Genomic DNA, 24,886 nt, shown 5'->3' on the forward strand with positions numbered 1-24,886 from the left:
CTTTATGCTGAGGTTAAAGTAAGCATTCCTGTCCCCTGTAGGGAATGTAGACCACAGAAACGGCACCATGGCCAAAGTACACGACTGATTTCTTATGAAAGTGACTGTAATATTAGTCTAGCAGAAATAGAACTTTGATTCATTGAACCCATTAACAAAATAAAATGGGCTCTTTGACAGCTCAGACAGAAACCCAGCTCAGTGGAGTACAAACCTAGGATTCAGGGTTGGAGGACCAAGACTGCCTGAGTCTCTCACAGTGAGAAGCCTGAATGACCGAGGAAGAAGGTTTCCAAAGGAGCAAAGGGCAAGGTAGGGCAGGGAGGGTGTGTGGCTCAAATGAGCTGGGCTGGAGGCTTAAGGAAACATGTTAGTGAGTTAAATCAAGAGTGATGGAAGTTGAGAAATTCCAGCAGTTTTCCCCCTAGAAGTAGAAGCCACAATCCTCATGTGATTGAGTCCCTCTGAAAAACATGTTATATATAAACCTCTGTGGTCCAAAGTTTTCTCACAAACAGAGGTAAGTCTCTTCCATGTGGGCATCAAGAGCTACAAACTTATTTGGGGTCCTGGGAGTAATTGGCTCCTCCTGTCTCTCTCAGAGCATTTTGCATAAGCAGGTGGGCTGGTGGGGGGGTTGGTCATCTAGTTAGTGGTTTAAGATTTTTAACTCACAGGTCTGGGAACTGTGGACAAGATGAGACTTTCATGGAGTCTTTCTCCTCTTTCAGCTTTGCCTGTCGCTACAAAGGTAGTATTATGGAAGACTGGGTGGTAACTGGGTTACTGGCAGTGTAGCCACAGTTGAGTGGCCTTTTTTTCTCCTGAAATAACAGCATAGCAGGAAATGAGGGCTTATATGTAGCTAGTTTATTTTGGGAAGTGATCTCAGAAAATAAGAGTGGAGGCACTGGGAGAGTAAAACAGCAAAGAAAAAGCCAACCCAAGAAAGGGGTACTGAGGTGGTCACCACTGTGGACAACTGGCCTCTATCTAGCTGGAAGTCCTCTCCCTCCCATCAGAGACCAAGAAGCTGGGGACCTGCCCACTGGTTTCCATCATCCATTAAGCATTTCCACAGGAAGACTGAACTCCCCTGCAGGTCCAAATCTGTGTATTGCCAGAAAGGCTTGCTGCACCACATCAGTAGAGAAGCTCCTGGGAGGAGCACAAGAGAAATGGACTTAAGGAGCTCTCTGATTTCACCTGGGTGCAGCAACAGCCATGGTAAGGATGTGGCCAAGAGATGGAGTATAGAAGTTGTCCAAGGCCATCCTTCCCTGTTCATGCTTTGGTCTACATGTAGCTCAGCATATCCCAGAGCCAGGCAAGATGCTGGTGAGCCACAATCTCTATTTAAGACTCAACATAAGCCGATTAGTGGGGAAACCTCCCCCATTTCCCACTACTGCAACTAGACATGAGGTCATAACTGATTCTTATTATCTCCATCCTTTACCAACCATATTATAATTCCTCCCCCCAGAGTCAGCACTTACAGGTTTAAGATGCTTATATACTGGGGAAACACAGACCTTTATCTCTAAAGCATCTGATCCCTTAAATGTTTCACCCTGATGTAAGAGCTGACTGCTGTGAGGGTCCACTGAAGATTATCCCTGGGTATGAAGCACATCAGAGAATCCCCTGGGATCAGATGTACTCTTCCCTTCCCCTTGGGGAGAAGCAATGTCAGCAACTCATGATGATCAAGGTTGATTACTTACATATGATAGCTCTTCGTTTTCCTTGTGGTCCACCACCATGACAAGCCCCAAATGACCCAGTTAGTCATAGCATTACTTCAGTGTATGCTTCCTGTGATGCTCTTTGGCTAAAGGATCTCCTCCTTTCCTCCTCCATTCCCCTCCCACCCCCAGTAACAAGGAAAGGGCCTTTCTAGGCACAGAAAGCACAAATTTTTGCCAGGTGCTATTTCTGCAGTGCCCTATCACAGAGGTTTCCACCTTGGAAACCTTCAATATGCTACCTTGGAATCCTTATTCCTGAATACCAAGCTGAATCCAAGTACCACCCCTTATTAGTTATGTGAACATGGGCAAATTATCTACATTTCTGATTTCTTTTCTTTTTTTTTTTTTTTTTTTGTGGTACGCGGGCCTCTCACTGTTGTGGCCTCTCCCGTTGCGGAGCACAGGCTCCGGATGCGCAGGCTCAGCGGCCATGGCTCATGGGCTTAGCCGCTCCGCGGCATGTGGGATACTCCCGGACCGGGGCACGAACCCATGGCCCCTGCATCAGCAGGCGGACTCTCAACCACTGAGCCACCAGGGAAGCCCTACATTTCTGATTTCTTCACCTACAAAAGACTCGTTGTTCTTGTTACCAACATCATATATTTGGATTTTTTCCTTGTCTCTCTTCTTTACTTGTGGACAATCCACCATGAGTCAAGCATCCCTCTAAATGTTCATTTGGCAATGAGGATGTGATGCCGTGATAAAGACATGGCTTTCTGGAAGAAGGGCAAAGGATCCCATAGGCCAGTTCCAGGGATATGGTACTGGGATCTATCAGAAAATGTTCTCGCCCAGCGGGGCCCCACTGTCCTACCTGTTGATAAAATTTATAGGCTGACTGGTGAGAGGGAGGATTGTAACAAGCCCCTAGATGTGGCCTTGATTGTTGCTTACTTTCTTCCAGGAGACAAGGGAAGAATGCTCTGACAATGGGACAGACAGCTCTGCAGTCAAGCTGAAAGGTGATCCTTAGCCAAGCAGTCTCCAAAGCTGAAGTAAATGTCAGCAATGAAGACAGAACTTTCTGAGGAGTGAAAACACTCAGAAACCAAAGTTCCTTTGGTTGAGCCATGAGGCAGCCACTTAAAAGTGAAAAATGCAAAGCCTTCCATACTGGCACAGAGCAGCATTCTCCATACTCCCTTCCTCTTTATCCCAACTGCAGCTGCTTCCAGGAGGGACCAAGCTTCCCTGTCCCCAAGGGGGACCAAAGGCCACATGCTGTTCAAGTATGCTGGGATATTTTTTTTTTAGATTTATTAATTTATTTATTATTAATTGGGGGGGGCTGCGTCGGGGCTTAGTTGCGGCACGTGTGGTCTTCGCTGAGGCATGCGGGATCTTTCGTTGCAGTGCACAGGCTCATTGCGGTGTGCAGGCTTCTCTCTAGTTGTGGCGTGCAGGTTCCAGAGCGCGTGGGCTCTGTAGTTTGCGGCACGCAGCCTCTCTAGTTGAGGCGCACAAGCTCAGTAGTTGCAGCACGTGGACTTAGTTGCCCCATGGCATGTGGGATCTAGTTCCCTGACTGGGGATTGAGCCTGCATCCCCTGCACTGTAAGGCGGATTATTTACTACTGGACCACCAGGGAAGTTCCTGGGGTATTTTCAAAGAGGAGAGGTTCAAATTTTTATATCTCTGCTGGGTACAAGTGCCTAAGTCACCATCGTACCTGGTCCTGTGGGAGGGAAGGGGGTGCTGAGTGCAGGTGTGGCCAAAAGCACTGAGGACTGCAGTGTAGAGTCACTGTGGCATGGTGGCCATGGAGCCATACAGATCACCCAGGTGCTCACTGCATGCCAGGAGGCACACAGGGAGGGGTAGCAGCACCAACCCTGGGGTGAGAACCCAGAGAAGGAAAAAAGCCTCCCTGCTGTCCCCCATGGACTCTGCCTTCCCTGGTCTCCTGGTGGCTGTGGCTTTAGCCCCTGATGTACATGTACTAAACTACTTGGATGGTCTTCCAAAAGGGGGAAAAATGCACCCAAATTCAGTTGATGGGTTTGCAGTGGGGAAGGGCAGCTAAAGTGACCTTGGGAGTTGGGCTTCTGGGCTGACCCAATGTATTGTCATTGTGGCTTTCACTGCTGACTGCATAACTGATGTGATGTTTTACACGCTTGTAATGAGAATGTGCATGTGCATTTAGGGACTGTCACATATACAGAAGTGATCTGTCCTTCTGACTGGTTCAACAGACACAAGATAGAATCCCAGGAGCAGGAGAAATCACAGCTTTAAAGACTTAACGGCTGTTGGAAAACTCAGAGTGGACAAGGTCAGTGGGACAGAAATGAAAGAGCCCTGGATTGAGAGCTGGACTTCAAGAACTGGTTCATCTTCCAAAGATAAGTTTGATAGTGGGAAAACAAAATCATAACAGATACTGCATGTTGTGCAACTACTATCTCCCAGACGCAGATACACCTTCTATGTGACCATTATTTCCTATGAGAATAACTTCCAAAATTTTAAAATGATTCTTTACAGAAGATGGCTGTATGTATTTGTCTCAACCTGAAATCAAGTAAATTCATTTTCTATTTCTACATTTGCATACGTTTCACTTAAAATCAAATAAAATTTATTAAAATATAATTTTAAAATAAAACTTAAAATTTATTAAAAATACTTTCAGTACAGATTCAGCTTGAGAATAGGGAGTAAAATAGAAATCCAGCAAAATTTGGATATGTCAAAAGACAGATACTTCTTCACAGTGTCTTTTAGAACATTCACAAGTTTTCTCACCTGTCAGCCTTCCACCACACAAAATCCTTTCTCATTAAATTGGAATCTCCAAGTTCAAACACTCTTTTACCCAAGAATTCCCTCCCATGAATTCATCATTCCACAAATTCTCCCAGAGGCTTATTTTTGGTCATATATGGCCCTGGGGAACATGAGCCCTTGAATCATCCAAGGTTAAGATGAAGAGTGGGATTCACTTGCCCAAATGAGCAGCCCTGGATGCCTAATGTGATGTTGCCTTTATCCCAGTTCTCCAGGAGCCACTTAGGATTCATGAGTCTGGGACTCTAAGGTTCTGAGAGCCCATGATCCCCTTATGACTCACAAATGCCTGGGCCTCATGGCCATCCTCCTCTCTTCCTCTCCTGAAGAGGCTTACCCTAGCACCCAGCATCTGAATAACAGAAGCCAGTTTTGGGGGCCTTAACTCCACCTCTCACCCTAAGGCCCAGAAATAGGTATTACTGAGGTCAGGGTATGAAGGGCTATTCATACCCTCTCAAGATACGGAAAGTAGGGGCAACAAGGCAAGGGAAAAGAAGGAATGATGATGGAAACAGCTGCAGAAAACCAGGACCCCTGGAATGGAGTCGAGAGATCATTCCCACAAAGCCCCATGGGAAAGTGGCTCTAAATGCAGACCCCCTTACATGTTAAAACTGTGCTAAAATAGTGTGACGTAGTAGGGGTGCCTCTATTACCCAGGGAGGCGGAAGGTAGGGAATCAGTGACAGCAACTTGAGCTGACGTTGAAAGGTTCCATCCTCACCCCCATGGAAACTGGGAAACAAGCAGATGCAGCAAGTAGCCCCTTGGGTGCCCTCTCTGGTCCCTCCCAAAGCCAAAGAGGTCCCTCCTCCCCACAGTTCCATCCTGCAGGCACTTCAGCATTAGAAGAAAATTTTGGAAACAAAGGGAGAAATCTGCGCTGGGGGACAAAGCTCAAGAAAAAGCGGTGAGGCATTTGGAGGGCTAAATGAAACTACCCCGAAAGAGACAAAGCCGAGCGCTTTTGGGGTGAGGTTGAAGGACAAGGCCAGCAAGAACACAGGGGCTGCCTTGATCTCAGTTTTACTTACCAGGTCCTGCAGCCCTGAGTCTGAGATGCCTTATCACCCATCAGAAATGAGGCACCAGGGCTTCCCTGGTGGTGCAGTGGTTAAGAATCCGCCTGCCAAGGCAGGGGACACGGGTTTGAGCCCTGGTCTGGGAAGATCCCACATGCCGTGGAGCAACTAAGCCCGTGCGCCACAACTACTGAGCCTGCACTCTAGGGCCCGCGAGCCACAACTACTGAAGCCCGTGCGCCTAGAGCCCATGCTCTGCAACAAGAGAAGCCACCACAATTAGAAGCCCACGCAACGCAACGAAGAGTAGCCCCCGCTCACCGCAACTACAGAAAGCCTGCGCGCAGCAATGAACACCCAACATGGCCAAAAATAAATAAATAAACAAATTTATAAAAAGAAAAAAAAAAGAAAGAAAGAAATGAGCCACCAGCCCCTACAGCAAAAATCCAGGTATTCCTCCCTGGCAGGAAATTCTATGAAGCCCAACAGTCCTGGAAGTGTTTGCCTCCTTTTCCCATCCCGTCTCCTCCCACAATCCTTTATTGTGAAGATCTCACAACACCTCAAGACTATCATTGCAGAGATGGGGCCAATTTTAACCCCTGTCCATGAAGGAGTGACTCCTGACTGGAAGGCACCCAAAGCTATCTGCACCCACCTGGACAGAGGTCCCCTCTGCATCTCTCCCTGATTCCTGGGCCTGACAGTGGTCTTGCTGGGCCAGACTTGTGTGCTGTCTCTACAGTTTCTGCATGGATTTTAAGAGAAAATAAACATTTTTTTCCCATCATGTTTAAAGCAAGGTGTAAGACTATTAATTTTTCTACTTTTGTTGCCCTATCAGGAAGCAGCTTTGATGTCACGTGGAATGACGGTGAGGGGGTCCCCCCTTCTCTGCTCGGCAACCCCTAGAGAAAACACAGACTTCCCTCTGTGGCTTTTAGCTAAGGCCATGGGAAAAGGGGCAGCACTACAGTGGTAGACCAGGCAGTAGTGCCTGAGTTGAAGTGTGTGTGGGGGGAACGTACACTGCAGGTGCTCCCAGCCCTTACCCCCCACCAGGCTAACCTTGGAGACAACCACCTCCAGGTGAGAGGCTGTGGACAAAGGCATCTGGACCAACAACCCCTTTTATCTCTCCTCCAGCCCCAAACCAAGCCAGATTTGGTGGTGGTGGGGGGGTGTTACAAAAAATCTCTCTCCTTCCTCTCTGTGGCAAATATCCTCTTGGCAAATAAAGACACTGAGGCCTGAGTAGACAGCCCTCCAGGGTATACCCACTGACATATAGCACTAGGGCCAAGAAGAAAGTTAGGCGAACTACCAGGAACCTGGGCCACATGGGCCCTGGGAATGTAAGGTAAGTGAGAGTGGGTCTGGTTCAAAGGGCCTTAGAACAATTACTGGAGGACTGATGTGAGAGTGTGGCAAAAAGACTGGGCACTGAGATTGAGGGGCTCAGGACGGGCTGTGTTTAAAAACCCTAAAACTTGGTATTGGAAGGCCAATGGTGGGGCATTGCTAGTAACCTTATCCCTGTCCTTGGAGGGCCAAATAGCATGGTTTTGAGGTTTAGATCCTGAGACTGAAGAATTCGGAGGTGTGGTTAAAGGGACCTGGATTTGGAACTGCAGGGTTAGGAAGGAGACATGGTTAAGGAGTCCCTCAGATTGGAGGGTGAGACTGAACCCTGAGTAATACCTAAAGTGGGGCAGAAGAGGATGCATCAAAGGCTAGATACATAGACAAAAATAGAACAGGAAAGTGTCATAGAAGCCAACAGAAGGACACAGCTGAAGAAGGAAGTAGGTAGAAGCAAAGACCACTTCTCCAAGAGGACCATCACTTGGTACATCTGTTCTCAGAGGCTAGACCTCTGCCATCTTCATACTCACAGAGGGTGTAAGGGGTCAGAAGACTGTCCCTGAAGCCCTCGCAGAGCTCTAGCAGGGTGGTGATGGATGGTGGAGAGATTTGATTCCCAGTGTTTCTTATGAGGTCACTTCCAGCTAACACCTTACCATCACTCCGTCAGGCTTCTCCCTGAGCATGTCCTCTGCTCTGTGATGAGGAGTGATGTCCAGCTAAAGCCTCACCCACACTACCTCACAATCAAGGCTTCTCCCTTGAGTGCGCCCTCTGATGTGGCTGACAACTGATTTTTTGCTAAAGTCATACCCTCACTCCTCGCACACCTAAGGCTTTTCCCTGAGTGTGTTCTCTGGTGTCTGATGAGGGCTGACTTATGGCTAAAGCCTTGCCCACATTCTCTGCACACATAAGACTTTTCCCCTGAGTGCACCCTCTGATGTGTGCTGAGAGCTGACTTGTGGCTGAAGTCTCGCCCACATACCCTGCAACTCGTAAGGCTTCTCTCCTGTGTGTGTCCTCTGGTGTGTGTTTAGGATTACCTTGCAGCTAAAACCCTACCCACACTCCCTGCAAACAAAAGGCTTCTCACCTGAACGTGTCCTGTGGTGTGTGATGAGGTGTGATTTCACCCTAAAGCCTTGGCTACAGTTCCTGCACACATAAGGCTTATCCCCTGTGTGAATCCTCTGGTGCTTAATGAGGTCTGACTTTTCACTAATGCCTCACCCACACATCATGCAAAGGGCTTCTCCCTTGTGTGTGTGTGACTTGTGGCTAAAAGCTTGCCCACACTCCCTGCATACATAAAGCTTCTCACCTGAGTGTGTACTCTGGTGGTTGTAGAGGGGTGACTTATCTATAAAGCCTTGCCCACATATATAAGGCTTTTCCCCTGTGTGTCCTCTGATGTCTGTTGAGATGTGACTTCCTGCTAAAGCTTTGCCCACACTTTCTGCACACAGGAGATATCTCCGCTCATGACAGCCTGTGTCTGAAGAGGTTTGACTTCTGGCTAAAACCTAGTCCACACCTCTAAACCTGACTGCTCCAAATCCTGAGGGTTCTACCCTCTCAGGAATGTTGTCTGCTTCCCCAGAGCTTACCCTCTGGGCTGGACTGAGCTGTACCTTCAACACTTTGTTGCCTCCCTGAGAGCTTACTGGTGGTCCCTGGGGTGGGCTAGAGAAAACCACTTAAGTCCCCTTCTCATTTGTTCTCCAAAACAAAGGTGTAGAGACTCCCATTCCTTGATCTTCTGCTTTGGCCCCCAGTGGTTTTTATCAGAATGTTGTTGCTGCCGCTGCTGGTGGTCATCTGCGCAAGGATCCCCTGGTTGGAGTTGATTTCCTGCACATGAATATGGAATAAGATGACTGCAGAGTTCATGGTGGCTGAGAAATTGCTGACCGCCAAAGGCCAGAGATAGACTTCTGGCTTTGAATCTGCTGAAGAAAGAAAGTTTTCAGTCAAAGTAGTCAGAGAAAGGGCTCGCTGGGCTTTTCTTCCTTGTCTTATAGTAAGATCTAGCCGTTATAGTAAGATTCACAGCCGTTAATGTCTGTCTCTCCAAGACATGCTTCGTCAGACCTATATTTCCATTCAACTTCTTTTGACTTTTTATTTGGAAATAATTTCAAATGTACAGAAAAGTTGCAAGAATATGAACAATACAAAGAACAGCTGTATTCCCTTTACCCTAATTACCTACTGCTAACATTTGTATATTATATATGTATATGTGTGTATATGTATATTTATATATATTTTTTTCTTTGAATCATTTGAGAGTAAACTGCATACATCAATGCCCTTTACCCCTAAATACTTCAGTGTGTGTCTCATAAAAGTAGGGATATTCACTTTCATAACCACAATACAGTTATCAACTCTGGTAAATTTTTTTTTTTAAATAAATTTATTTATTTATTTTTGGCTGCGTTGGGTCTTCGTTGCTGTGCGTGGGCTTTCGTTGAGGCGAGTGGGGGCTACTCTTCATTGTGGTGCACGGGTTTCTCATTGCAGTGGCTTCTCTTGTTGTGGAGCATGGGCTCTAGGCGCACAGGCTTCAGTAGTTGTGGCACATGGGCTCAGTAGTTGTGGCTTGTGGGCTCTAGAGCACAGGCTCAGTAGTTGTGGCGCACGGGCTTAGTTGCTCCGCGGCATGTGGGATCTTCCCAGACCAGGGATTGAACCTGTGTCCCCTGCATTGGCAGGTGGATTCTTAACCACTGTGTCATCAGGGAAGTCCTCGGCATTGACTTTTTTTTTTTTTTCCAGTACGCAGGCCTCTCACTGTTGCGGCCTCTCCCGTTGTAGAGCACAGGCTCCGGATGCGCAGGCTCAGCGGCCATGGCTCACGGGCCTAGCCACTCCGTGGCATGTGGGATCTTCCCGGACTGGGGCACGAACCCGTGTCCCCTGCATCGGCAGGTGGACTCTCAACCACTGCGCCACCAGGGAAGCCCTCGGCATTGACTTTTAAAGGGAGAGATGATGAGATCGGCTGGAGGGCTGCAGTCATGGGGTGGGAGAGAAAGAGGACTTGAGGATGACTCCATGGTCTGAGAAACTGAATAAGCTGAACCTCGATGGGATAGTCTATGGAAGGGGCAGGTGGGGGGTGGCAGTCATATCAGGAGCTTAGTTCTGGGCATGTGGAGACACTTATGGGACATCCAATAGATGTCAAGCAGGCAGTCTGATATATATGAATGTAGATTTCAGGGGAGGAGTCCAAGCTTGGGAGGATGACATAGACGGCTTGACAAAGGTCTGGGACCTCTCGTGCTCCTCTGTATGTAAAGGTTTTCCACAGTAGGGGCAGAATTTGAAAGTTGCTTCAACACCTTTGCCACAGTCTGGACAGGAGATCATGCTTTATGGGGTCACGGTCTGGCCCTCAGACTCACTGGGCTGGAAACTCCATCTTAACTGTGTCCTTCTCAGTTGCCCCACGAAAACTTCCGCTTGAACTCTGGTAAATTTAACATTTACATAATACTTTAGCTATCATATATATTCCAATTTTGTCAACTGATCCAATAATGTCCTTTATAGCATTTTCCCTACAGTACAGGATTTAGTCTACTATCAGATATTACAATTAGTTTTCATGTTTCTTTAGTTTCCTTTAGTGTCTCTTTCATGAGACTGGCATTTTTGAAGAATAGAGTTCTTTTTTTAGGGAACATTCCTCATGTTCTAGAATATGTATAGAATGTTGCTGACATTTTCCTATGATTAGATTCAGATTATGTACTGTAGTCAATTTTTATATTTTACATCTTTTACTTGAATCAAAAAACAAAAACAAAAAACCCACAGCAGAACTTATTATTCTACATATTATTCCAATAAATAATCTTCCAAGTAAGCATTAGAGGCATCTTCAACTTTGTATCTGCACTTACAATAAAATTCTCTTCTAAGCCATAACCAGTTACACTGACACACACAGCTACAACCGTTTATTTCCAACAAGAGAGAACAATCCTATGACCTACATGGGAACGTACTTTGTGACTTTTCCTATGAGAAGAAAGAGTGGATTGACGTAGGAGTCACTCAGTCTGGATGTCTCCAATGCAGAAGGCAGCAGAGAATAGTTTAGCAGGGTTAAGTAACTTGTTCACAGTCACAAAGAAAGAAACAAAACAGGGTTTGGGATGTGCTCTTAAACACTATACAAATCACAGATAACTCTAAACTAATCAGCATACAAAGGTTTATTTTCTACTAAATCTGTCCTTAAGGGGAAAAAAAAAAAGCTTCTAAGCAAATAATGAGACTCTTGCTGCTTTGACTAGGTCTCTGGAGAAAAGAAGCCAGTGAGAATTAAACCCCCTGACATAGAACAATCTGTTTGGGGAAAAACTAACCAAATTTGGCCTATAGACTAAATCTGGGGACAGGAGGTATTCTGGGCTTTGACCACGGTCTAGGGCTACAAAGCCATCCAGATCTCCTGATCAGGAGTTTCCCAGACACCCAGTCCAACTGCACTGACTCTCAGGACAGAATGAGGGGTGGCTAAGCCATGCTGCTCCAGAGGATCTACTGAGACCAATCCTGCCAGGACCCTCATCCATCCAAAGGAAGTATTCCCTAGAGCCATGAGAGTTCTGCCCTGGGATCAAGAATAGAAGAATGGGATGGGAGCAGGTAACTAAAGCCCATTCCAATCTCTTCCTTCTTTATTCTACATTCCTAATAAATAGAACTCTTTACCTTATTTAAAAAAACCCAAAAAACCCCCATAATGTTCAGAGTAAAAACCAAGCCCTGAGAGTGGCCTACTGGGTTCCACATTCTTTCATAACCTATCGGCTTTCTGACTCCATCTATACTCCACCCTTCATTCCCTCCAATCTGAGTCACACTGAACTCCCTCCTGATGCCTTGCACTGGCTGGTTCCTATGTCTGGAACACCCTTCTCTCAGATATACTACTGTATATTCCAAGAACCCAGAACTGGACCTAACATACAATAGTTAATAAATACTTTTGCATGAATAAGTGATAGGAACAGAGTTAATTAAGAACGAACTTAAAAGGTTAGGCAGAAGACAGACACGTTCTCAATAATGTCAGAATCAAAGGCTCCTTTTCATAGTCTATGTCTTGTAATATCTCATTTACTGTCTTGCAATGAGATTAATATTTAATAAAATGTCCCCATACACAGAATTTTTAAAAAATAATGTAATGCCCTAACCAAAATATAAAAGAGAACTAAAAGAAAGTAATTTACAATTAAAAAATTATGTATTTCAATATGAATTTCACAGGACTACATTAGGAGACATAATGAAGCAATGAGATGCTTACAGCTACAGGCAGATCACTGTGGACATGACAGTTAAAAATGCAGACAGACATGGATGTGGCTTACTGATGACATGTGTATATTCTATTGGTGACAGACATAGGTGTGTTGTATGGGTGGTAACTCAAACACTACAACCAGCAATGCCATTGGTGATGTGATGTTTTCATTTTTTTTTTTTTCTAGTCATGCTGCACGGCTCGCAGGATCTTAGTTCCCTGACCAGGGATTGAACATGGGCCACGGCAGTAAAAGCGCTGAGCCCTAACCAATGGACCACCAGGGAATTCCCATGTTCTTCATGCTGATGAACACTTTTTTTTTTCTGCAAATGGCATTTTATCTATCTATCTATCTAGATATCTATCTATGGCTGCGTTGGGTCTTCACTGCTCCGCGCGGGCTTTCTCTACTTGTGGTGAGCGGGCTCTAGGCATGTGGGCACCAGTAGTTGAGGCATGCAGGCTCAGTAGTTGCGGCTCATGGGCTCTAGAGCACAGGCTTAGTAGTTGTGGCACACGGGCTTAGTTGCTCCGCAGCATGTGGGATCTTCCCAGACCAGGGATTGAACCTGTGTCCCCTGCATTGGCAGGCAGATTCTTAACCACCGCGCCACCAGGGAAGTCCCTGGTGAACACTTCTTGATAAAGTTCAAAACTATTCTCCCTTGATTTACAATCTACTACATAAAAACTACTTTAGAATATTATCTAAAATAGATTTATATTCTACATTCAGAGCATTACAAACAGATCCATGGCCTTGAGAGAAAAACCAGAAGAGGGAGGAAGAACTGATACAGATTTAAGGAACATTTAAAAACAATGGAATGTGTGGATCTTGTCTGGATCCTGATTCAAATTCTCAAAAAGACTTTTTTTTTTTTTTTTTTTGCGGTACGCGGGCCTCTCACTGTTGTGGCCTCTCCCGTTGCGGAGCACAGGCTCCGGACGCGCAGGCTCAGCGGCCATGGCTCACGGGCCCAGCCGCTCTACGGCATGTGGGATCTTCCCGGACCGGGGCACAAACCCGTGTCCCCTGCATCGGCAGGCGGACTCTCAACCACTGCGCCACCAGGGAAGCCCTCAAAAGACTTTTTTGAGATTATCAGGTAAATTTGAACATAGACCAAGTGTGAGATGATACTGAAGCCCTACTGATAATGTGGTTACATATATATATAAAAAAGTCCTTATTTATTAGTTACATTGTGATATATTTAGGAGTGGTATGTCACATTATTTGGGATTTGTTTTAAGTAATTCATCAATAAAAGAAAAAAGATATATAGAGAAAAGGAAGGATGAATCAAGTGCAGCAAAACAGTTTAAAGTCTGAAATGTACTCAACAAGATCCAAAGTTTCCATGTAAAGATTAATTTACTTTGAGATAATTTTAATATAGTTCTCAGAATCAATGAAATGCATGAGCACAGAGACAGAGAAGAAGACCACCAGATGAAACAAGGTAAAAACAAGACCAAATTAGTTGGCCAGCTGAAAGCAAATTTAAATGGGTGAATCTTCACTGAGACAGATGGAGAAACTAGGTCAGAAGCCAAATGGAGTGAAATGGGGCCAATTCAAACCGAGGAAAGCAGTTCATAACACAACCAAGCAGACAAAAATAAATCAGAACTAATTAATTCATAGCTATGCCAAATAGAGAAAAATCTTGAAAAAGCTTCTGACAGAAATTTATGTGCAACTCTGAAAACAGGACTCTTAAGAAGGCAGGAATATCCAGAATAATTTTGTATTTACCATCCTAGACAAATAATCTGTCTCAGGTTTTAAATAAATGAAGAAAAATATGATTATGATATCAAATAACCTATAAAACACAAAACGGACAGATTTAATTACGCTATAAGCTTTTTTAACTTCTAGGACACAGAGAGGCCTCTTTTATTACCTTCCTCTCCTCCTTGCTCTCTGTGCTCCTATCACGCCGGCCTCCTTCCTTTCCTATCTCGGGGTCTCAGCACTGGTTGTTCCCCGGCACAGAAGAGTCTCCCACTACATCCACATATCTAACTTCCTTACCTCCTTGAAGCCTTTGCTCACACCCATCTCCTCACAGAGGCCTACCCTGATCACCCACCCCTGCCTCTACACCCTGGCACCCTGGATCCCCCTTATTCTGCTCTACTTATATTTGTATATATTATACATATTTTAAAACTATGTAGAGCTTATTATCCTCTAACATACATAATTTACTTATATATGCTATTTATTGCATATGTCAGTGTCACTATACTAGGATGACCAAAAAAATGCTTTATTGTTTTATTCAGAGATGTGTTCTAAGAGCTTAGAACATTGGCTGGCTATATGGTCAATAAATATATGAATGGAAAAATTAAGGAAGAGAACATATCCTCACCCAACAAGACTAGATTCCTGAAATTCTCCAGCATCACTTCTTTGCATAGGTTCCTCTGCTCAAGGCTCAGTCTCTTCCACTCTGCCTCAGTGAAAATCACAACCACATCCTCGAATTTCACTGGTCCCTAAATCAACCAACAAATTCATACTCATCAAGTCACCATCAATTTTCACATGGAGAATGGAACTGGCTGTCCTGAAGAATCTCGCTACATAAGTAATGGATCTGAGGGTTTGCAGGGTTGAGCATTACTCCACATTTGGCTTGGTGTTATAACATGCAGAAAGCAGGACTAATCTATAAGACACACTCCTTGCCCTAAAACACTTACATTTTAATTGGGAAAATTATTTTTAAATCAATGAGAAAACATTAAAGCAGAGTTCAGGAGTATGAATGTGACAACTTATAATGGATGAAATTCGAATGGAGGGTAGAAGACAAGCTATAGAAGTAAGGAAAGGCAGCACAGAGGCAGGACTTATACTGGGCATTAAGAAATGATGAGGATTAGAGAAAAAATAAGAGGCAACTCAGACTATAGAGAAAAATATGAGTGCCTCATGCCAGGTCTAGAATGAGTATTGTTAACACTGATTAAAATATATTTCCCTGAACAAAAGGAGATAGTGCTGAGGCACGCCAAGCTTTATCAAAGGATTCAAACTGTATTCCTTCAGCCTGCTGGTTAATTGTCAAATTATCGGCCGCTCTGAAGGCTTGCGCCTAAGAGCATTCATCAGGAGTGGACAGTTGCTGCCTGAACCAGTCATGTGTGTGGGTTCTGAGAGATGCCTCTATGTGTGGGGCCTGGGTGAGATGGGGAGCACAGGCAAGACGGCAAGGTGGGGCACTGTAGTGAACCAGCCTGGTCAAGACCTACTATGGGACTTCCCTGGTGGTGCAGTGGTTAAGAATCCACCTGCCAATGCAGGGGACATGGGTTTGAGCCCTGGTCCGGAAAGATCCCACATGCCGTGGAACAACTAAGCCCGTGCGCCACAACGACTGAGCCTGTGCTCTAAAGCCGGCGAGCCACAACTACTGAGCCCGCATGCTGCAACTACTGAAGCCCTCGCACCTAGAGCCTGTGCTCCACAACAAGAGAAGCCCACGCACCGCAACAAAGAGTAGCCCCCGCTCGCCGCAGCTAGAGAAAGCCCACGTGCAGCAACGAAGACCCAACGCAGCCAAAAATAAATAAATAAATAAATAAATTTTTTTTAAAAAAAGACTTAACTATGTACTGAACATCTGGCCAGCTTAATAAAGGTCACTAGGTGCATGCATGCGCACATGCGCGCGCGCGCACACACACACACACACACACACACCCTCACACACAGATTTCTCTGCTTGAGAAAAGCGATTTATAAGATCCCTATCACTGTATGTATTTTGACATTGCCTTTTGTAAAGCCCTCCAACCTCTCACTCAATGTGTAGGGCAATATTTGAATATATAAAATGGTTGGCAGAGAGGATGCCAAGTAGTGGTTCCTGACAATGGCATTTCCAGTTAAATGAAGTTTAACCTTAATCTATTTTTAGCGAATTTTTCACGAACATATTTACATTTTATGAAACTACATCGCAAGATCATCACTGTAAGAATGATATTACAGTCTTTATTTCAGAGAAAGAACAATGAGGCCCAGAGAACTTCCCCAAATGACAAGAAAACAACAGGACTGGAAAACAGTCCTTCATGGTTCCAGAGCCCTTATTCTCTTCACTGCAAGCTGCTTTTTCTTCCGTCATGCACCAGTTTTCTCTCACCTCTTTATTTCTTCCAAGTCTCAGAAACCTTGCTTCAACTTTCTGCATACTAGAACCATACCACATGCTTTCTCATCAGGTCTCTTCTTATTAGAATAGGTATATTCAGGGACATTTTCTCTCTTTAGTTATGCCTAAAAGGTGGTGTTGCCCTCAAGTCTCATGGTAGTCACCAAATTACTTACTTCTATTGAATTCAAGCATTATTTAATCCGTTACCATCTGCTGCAACCTCTGGGTTGTCTGTGTCACTACTGCCTTGCCCTAGATTTTTAACTACTAAGCTCCTTCAGTCTGTGGAATTGAGGGGCATGTGTACATCGTTCTCAGCTGTCTTTGATCACCCTGAATGCCTATTTTCTGACTTGCTTCCTCCTATTCTCAGGTCTATTTCAGTCTTCTATCTAGCCCACCTTCTAAGCGGTTTTTCACACCCTAGGAGTTGGTGATGTATACTCCAGGTTCTACAACTAAACTAATTAAGCTTCTGCCACATCAAAGACCACAGTTGGGGGGCTGAGGTGGCGGGCTGAGCCACAAGGTTACCAAGCCAGAGCTTCTAGGCAGTCTTGCTTCAGAGCTAGATTCTAAAATAGATTTAAAATCCAATACACAGAAGTGGCAAAAGGAGTAAAGAATAATAATGATGCTGAATTGAGAGTGGGAAACTAGGTATAAATACAGAAATCACTGGGTGTGTGGGTTTGGGGAGGGATGTCAAATAAACACCCTCACAGCCCAGGCAGTCAGGCTTTGTACAGTGTAGGAGGGAAGACATATGTCTAGACAACAAGCTGGGACCCACAATTAGGCAGCCAAGACCTATGGGGGGAATGGCGTGGGGGCCCTCTCAAGCTTTCCATGACCAGCTTCTTCTGGCATACTCTGGTCCTCATATTCTTAATAATCTTTCCCCTATTCTTCTTACATCAGGTCTCACACTTTCTCTTGCTCACACCTTGTGTCTTTCATGTTCCAGCAACTTCTCCATTTCTTTCTTGCTTTCTCTTCCCCCTCTACTTCCCTCACTTAAGCATAAGACTGGCTCAGCTAGAAGGAAAGCCAGGATTTTTGCACAATGGATATGTTAAGAACCCAACCTGCAGAACCAAATGCCACAAATCCAAATCCCAGCTCCATTACTTTATAAAATATGTAACCTTGGGTAACTTACATAACCTCTCTGTGTCTTAGTTTCTACATCTATAAAATGGGTTTGATAATGACATCTACTTTCAGGGTTGTTGGATTAAATGAGTTAATAAGTGCTTAGATCAATGCCTGACATGAAGTAAATATTTGTTATTACTATTTATTATAATTAAGCAATATAATGTTTTATATTTAAGTGAGAACTGACTTTACAGATAAATAATTTTTGGTTCTCAAAAAGTAATCAAATACTCCAGTCAAGGCAATAAGGCAAGAAAAGGAAATAAGAGCATAGACATTTGGTAAGGAAGAAACAGAACTGTCCCTATTTGCAGATAACATGTTGTCTATATAGAAAATCCAAAATAATCTACAAAATAGATCACAGAATTAATAAATGAGTCCATGAGGGCCACAAGATACAAGATGAACACACGAAAGTCAATCACATTCCTATATACTAGCAATGACCACATGGAAACAAATTAAAAACATAATGCCATTTGCAATCACTTCAAAAAAATGAGATAGCTAAAACATAAATCTAACAAAATTTGTACAGAGTCTTTATGGTGATGAAAGAAAGCAAAGATCTAACTAAATGGAGAGACACACCATGTTCATGGTTTGCAAGACTTGACACAGTGAAGATGTCAATTCTCCCCAAAATCATCTATAGATTTAAAACAATTCCTATCAAAATCTCAACAAGATTTTTTGTAGATACAGACAAGCTTATTCTACAGTTTATATGATAAAGCAAAGGAAGCAGAAGAACAAAGTGAGAGAGTCACTATACCTGATATTAAAATTATTACTTACTATTTGGTCACTACAATAACCAAAACAGCATAATATTGGTGGAAGAATAGACACAAATCAATGAAAGAATACTGAGAACCCAGAAAGAAGCCAACATGAGTACATCAAATTGATTTTTGATGAAGGTGCAAAAGCAATTCAATAGAGGAAGAAGAGTCTTTTCAACAAATTGTGCTGGAACAACTGGACATCCATGGGTAAAAAAATTAACACCAACCTAAAACCTCATACTTTATACAAAAAATTATTCAAAATGGATATTAGATTTAAATGTAAAACTATAAAACTTTTAGAAGAAAATATAAGAGAACACCTTCAAGACCTAGGGCTAGGCAGAGTTCTTAGTCATGACACCAAAACCGTGATCCATAAAGAAAAAAATAAATAAACTGGACTTCATCAAAATTAAAACTTTTGTACCACAAAAGACTTCCACACCTCTTCCAGAAAACAGAAGCAGGGGGAGCCCTTCCTAACTCATCTATGAGGCCAGCATTACCCTAATACCAGAAAAGACATTAGAATACCCCAAACCAGAAAAAGACATTAGAAAGGAAAACCACAGATCAGTATATCTCATGAATACAGACACAACCCCCCCAAACAAAATACAAGCAAATCAAACCTAAAAATGTATAAGAAGAACTATACACCACAACCAGGGGGGACTTATTATAGGTTTGCAAAGCTGGTTCAACACTTGAAAAGCAATCAATGTAATTCACCTTAAAAACAGGCTTAAGAAGCAAAATCAGGGACTTACCTGGCGGTCCAGGGGTTAAGACTCTGCGCTTCCACTGCAGGAGGCACGGGTTCGATCCCTGGTCAAGGAACTAAGATCCCACATGCCGTGTGGTGCTGCCAAAGGAAAAAAAAAAACAGGAGGGTTTGGCTGGTGAAGCAAGGATTTTTTTTAGAGGGGTGAAACTATTCTGCATAATACTGTAATGGTGGATACATGGCACTATGCACTTATCAAAACCCCAGAACCTTACAGCACAAAGTATAAACCTTAATGTGTGTAAATTTTAAAAATTCATTTAGGAGGTCAGGGGATCCCAGGATGGAATGAAGAATGTGAAAAAAATGTATTACAAATATATGAAATAACCTCCCTAAAGGTGGTGGAGAAAAAAGGAGCTAATCTAAGTAGCTTACTTTGGAAATGAGTGGCATCTGTAGACAAAAGGAACTATATATAAATAAGTACTATATGCTAATTGATAAAGTTGTTTTCCACAGGGGCACAGGTAAACAATTCTCAAGTCACTATACTTATAAACTGGAATTGAAAAATTAAGTGAATGGATGGTGAATAGTGGAAGTCAGGTTCTCACTGTTGGTGGGAGGTTATAAATAAGCAAGGTGAGGAGGCTAGAATGATCCATGTGGTAATGGATTTGAGTTGGAGGCATCAGAACTCATGTTTAGCTTAATATAATTACATAAAGAAATATTTATAAATGAGTATATACAGAGATTAGTATACACAATCACATTTCTTTGCTCTGTCAGCTGAGAGGGCCTGGAAGCAATGACACTCCAGTAGCAAAGGGCACACCTAGCATACAGATCTTGGTTTCTAATATCATTCTCCAATGAAAGGAGCAACGGCTGATCTGAGGACTGGAGCAGGACATAAACAAAATGAGCCTGGACCATACTGTAGAGCCAGAAGGTAAGGAAGTACTTAAAAAAGGCAAAAAACCACAATAATGGGAGTATGTCAAAGGGACACAAGAACCAACTAAAGAGCTCCTGAAACAATATGAGCAACAAAATAAATAAAGTGATACTGGGTTATAACCCAAAGTATAAAATACATAACCATGACTCATACTGATATAAATAAATGATCAAATAAGTAAATAAGTGGAGGAGAATAGACAAGTTTCCCATGCAGAACAATTCCAAACAATTTATGTAGTTACTCGACCCTCAAAGAGGTGGACTGTAACTACCCACGTTTCAAGTGGGCTCTGCATAGTGACTTCTTCCCAGAGTATAAGTTATGGGGAAGGCAGGGTAGTAACTTTACAGTGTAGAAACCTGACAACCCTCCTTCTGCCAAATGATCAAGGTTAACATTAACAGTGGTAAGTAATGCTGATACTATCTACCATTGGCATGATGTGATAAGAACAGTAGTTCACCTCTGTGGTGTTCCTCCCAGAAAACCGTATCTCAGTCTAATCAGAAAAAACATAAAGTCTCACCCATACCTGATTTCAATGATAAATAGATGAGAATTTGGACTTGGAGTACGCTGGAATGGGTTAAAACTTTTGGGGCTGTTGGATTGGGGTAAATGTATTTTGCATGCTAGAAGGATGTGAATGGGCGGGGGGACGAGGATGGAATGTTATGGACTGATCTGCATCCCCCCAAAATTCATAGGTTGAAGTCTAACCCTCAGTGTGACTCCATTTGAAGACAGGGCCTTTCGGGAGATAATTAAAGTTAAATTAGGTCATAAAGTTATGGTGTCCTTATAAACAGAGGAAGAGATGCCAGGAATGTGCATGTGAACAGAGGAAAGGCCATGTGAGGACACACAGTGAGAAGGCAGCCATCTGCAAGCCAGGAAGAAAGTTCTCACTAGAAACCAACACTGCTGGCACCTTAATCTTGGACTTACAGCCTCCAAAACTATGAGAAAATAAATGTCTGTTGTTTAAGTCACCCAATCTGTGATATTCAGGTATGACAGCTGAAGAATACTAAAACAGTATCTCTTACTCAAAGTGATGCCTAAAAAATGAGGATTTGTACCCACTTTCTCTGGTTACAGGAACCCTGGATGCTTATTTTTGTAATAATAAATGTCCCAAATGTAAAAAAAAAAAAAATTGGACAAATCCCAATTAAGGGACAGTCTATAAAATACCTGACCAAAACACCTCCTTGGAGACATGACAACCAATGTAGTACAATAGCCTGAATGAGATATTGGAACAGAAAGAGGACATTAGGTAAAAACTAAGGAAATCTGAATAAAGTATGGACTTCAGTTAATAATAACATAAAAATTGGTTTATTAATTGTGACAAGAATACTAATGTAAGATGTTAATAACAGGGAAAACTAGATGTGGGATATATGGGAATTCTATTTATAAACTATCCTTGCAATTTTTCTGTAAATCTGAAACTATTTTAAAATTAAATTTTTATTTTAAAAAACCTTTAAAAAGTGTCATTCCAATACACTAACATCAAAACAAAACATGAAATACTGAGAGATAAATTTAACAAAATATGTGCCAGACATGTACATCAAAAACTGTAAGATTCCTAAGACAAAGATCTGTATAAGTGAAGATATACCGTGTTGATGGACCAGAAGACTCAATAATGTTAAGATGTTAGTTCTCCCCCATACTGATGTAAAAATTCAAAGCCATTCTAATCAAAATCTCATTGTAGGGCTTCCCTGGTGGCGCAGTGGTTAAGAATCCACCTGCCAATGAAGGGCACACGGGTTCGAGCCCTGTTCCGGGAAGATCCCACATGCCGTGGAGCAACTAAGCCTTTGCACCACAACTACTGGCCTGCGCTCTAGAGCCCGTGAGCCACAACTACTGAGCCCACATGCCACAACTACTGAAGCCCATGTGCCTAGAGCCCGTGCTCCGCAATGAGAAGCCTGCACACCACAACAAAGAGTAGCCCCTACTCGTCGCAACTAGAGAAAGCCCGAGCGCAGCAACGAAGACCCAACGCAGCCAAAAATAAATAAATAAATTTATATTAAAAAATAATCTCATTGTAGAAACTGATAAGCTGATTCTAATATTTAAATGAAAATGCAAAGGACCTAGATTATACAAAGCAATCTCAATAAAGTGTTGGGGAGGTGGTAGAAATAAGGCAGTTACTTCCCTGTTAGAAAGTGATTTGCTCCCAAGTCACTCTCATCTCTGACAATCAAGGCTGGTATCTATGGTCCTAGGGCCTGGAAACTGACCTTCGCTAATGCAAAATCCCCTGAGGAAAATACCAATGATGTAGCTGCTATGTTTTCTGTCCTGTATCCTTTCACGAAGCTACCTGGATTTAATGCAGAGTTAAAATGCATTGTGTACCATTAATCTGATTTTCAGTCCAAAACCTAAGACCATTCTTTGTGGCTGTGCATTGTTTTAACAGTTACAGGCTAACACTTAGTCATGTCTTTCCGTGAACTATTTTAACTGTCTTCATCATAATTACCAGGTGTCATTATTTCCTATTTCTATGCATTATTTCCCAAAGACTACTGGCTCTTTGAGAATAAGGACAGTGTACTTACATTCTGTTTGGCTAGTTCACAGAATTTTACACAGTCCTGTACCCAAGAATCAGTAAATTACACTTCTGGTGTAGAAAAGAAGATGGGATCAGGGGAGCAAGGGTGGGATGAAGCATCAGAACAAGAAGGTGAATTCTCCATGTTCTTTTATCATTGAATAGTTTTCTAGGACGAAAAAAAGTCAAGGCATCACAGAAAACTCATGGTTTTGAGAGTCAGAGCAATCTGAGTTCAATTTAGGTGTTCATGTGTGATTATAAGAAAGTCACGAAATCCCTCTGAACCATATGTCTCCCAAAGGGGCACTCTCTTTACCTCATAAAGTTGTTTTAAGGATAAACATAGGACTGAAATTATGGATGAAACAGTACACTGTCTTAAATTTGCTTTAAAATAATCCAGTAAGGTTGGAGATGAAACAAAACTGGCCATGAGGGCTTCCCTGGTGGCGCAGTGGTTGAGGGTCCGCTTGCCGATGCAGGGGACGCGGGTTTGTGCCCTGGTCCGGGAAGATCCCACATGCCGCGGAGCGGCTGGGCCCGTGGGCCGTGGCCACTGGGCCTGCGCGTCCAGAGCCTGTGCTCCGCAACGGGAGAGGCCGCAGCGGTGAGAGGCCTGCGTACCACAAAAAAAAAAAAAAAAAAAAAAACTGGCCATGAGTTGATAGTTACTGAAGTAGGTTGATGGATACATGAGGGTTCATTAACTCTTTTCTTCTACTTTTAGATATGCTTGAAAATTTCAATAATAGTTAAAAAGAAGTCCAGTGTATAAGACCAGACTATGAGATACTATTAAGGTAATATAATTATTTGTGTGAGCTCTGATGAAGGGAACTTTAATAGTGCATTTTAGGACTTTAATAACCCCACGTTTTTATTAAAAGTTACCCTTATGTTTTAGAATGCCCTAAATTCTTCATATTAAACTTATTTATGTTTTTCTATAAGCTCAAAAAGTTAAAAAAAACTAAATGCAGAAATCATTATAAAGTGCCTAGCACAACGGCAAACACAGGCGTGAATGCTGATCTGATGAACGTTGATGGCTACCTCAATGTTCATCTCTGCCTCCCTCCCCAAGAAAGAGAGACGTGCTGAATCTCTGAGAAATAAGCTAGCATTTTAGAGAAGAGAAAGGTAGCCCCAACTCACCAGATATCTAGGCTTCTCCTCTTTACCAAGTCTGGCAGAGCCCTTAAAAGACAGAACTGGGGAAAGAAATAGCAGCCTTGAGAACCCAGGCCTATCAGGATTATTCCTGAGAACACTTCTGAGTCTCAGCTGTGGCCACTTGTGCCTTCTCACCTGAACCAGAAGTCTCAGCCCCTCCTTATCCCATCCAGGGCCTCAGCTCCTCTCACCTCTCGCCTTAACGCTTGAGTTAACCTCCACGGTCTACACCCCTTCCCTGTTTACTTATGTTTTTAGAGAAATACTGATCTTAATTAAACATAATAAGGTAAATTCTAAGTACCCATCACCTTTCCACCCTAAAAATCAGCAAAACTGTTCTGACAAGGCATAGTTTTTTTTCCCATACTTGTTACATGGCTCCAGTTACCCCCCCCAAAAAAAAGTTTATGAAAATTTTAAACACAGAAATGTAAATGTAATTTAAGAAAAATGAATTTTTAAAATTTCAACGTTTTCCCTTACTTTATATACAAGAGCACTAGTAAAGAGTAGAAGGTATTAAAGACCATTACAACAGCATTTCTAAAATGCAGCTTTCCTTACACTCCTTAAAAACAAATTACCTTGGTGGCGCAGTGGTTAAGAATCCACCTGCCAATGCAGGGGCCACGGGTCCAAGCTCTGGTCCGGAAAGATCCCACATGCCGTGGAGCAACTAAGCCTGTGTGCCACAACTACTGAGCCTGTGCTCTAGAGCCCGCGAGCCACACTACTGACCCTGTGTGCCACAACTACTGAGGCTGCGTGCCACAACTACTGAAGCCCACATGCCTAGAGCCTGTGCTCCGCAGCAAGAGAAGCCAACGCAATGAGAAGCCCGCGCACCGCAGTGAAGAGTAACCCCCACTCTCCGCAACTAGAGAAAGCCCCAGCGCACAGCAGCGAAGACCCAACGACAGCCAAAAATAAATAAATAAATAAATCTTTAAAAAAATAAAAAGTGAAATTACCTTTAATAACATTTAACCCAACATATCT

General features: G+C 43.2%; 1 protein-coding gene across 1 annotated transcript; it reads right to left on the bottom strand.

Annotated features, from left to right (window-relative positions):
* Positions 1 to 3,501: 3,501 nt before the first annotated feature.
* On the bottom strand, positions 3,502 to 14,350 carry ZNF589 (zinc finger protein 589; the record flags this gene model as incomplete). The annotated part of the gene is given in 7 exon segments (XM_079712596.1): positions 3,502 to 3,593; positions 8,041 to 8,173; positions 8,177 to 8,351; positions 8,353 to 8,426; positions 8,430 to 8,483; positions 8,489 to 8,620; positions 14,324 to 14,350. Coding segments are annotated over 7 exon segments (687 nt in total).
* Between the last annotated feature and the right edge of the window lie 10,536 nt (positions 14,351 to 24,886).

Source organism: Hyperoodon ampullatus, assembly GCF_949752795.1.
Source record: "Hyperoodon ampullatus genome assembly, chromosome: 10".
Taxonomy (NCBI): domain Eukaryota; kingdom Metazoa; phylum Chordata; class Mammalia; order Artiodactyla; family Ziphiidae; genus Hyperoodon; species Hyperoodon ampullatus.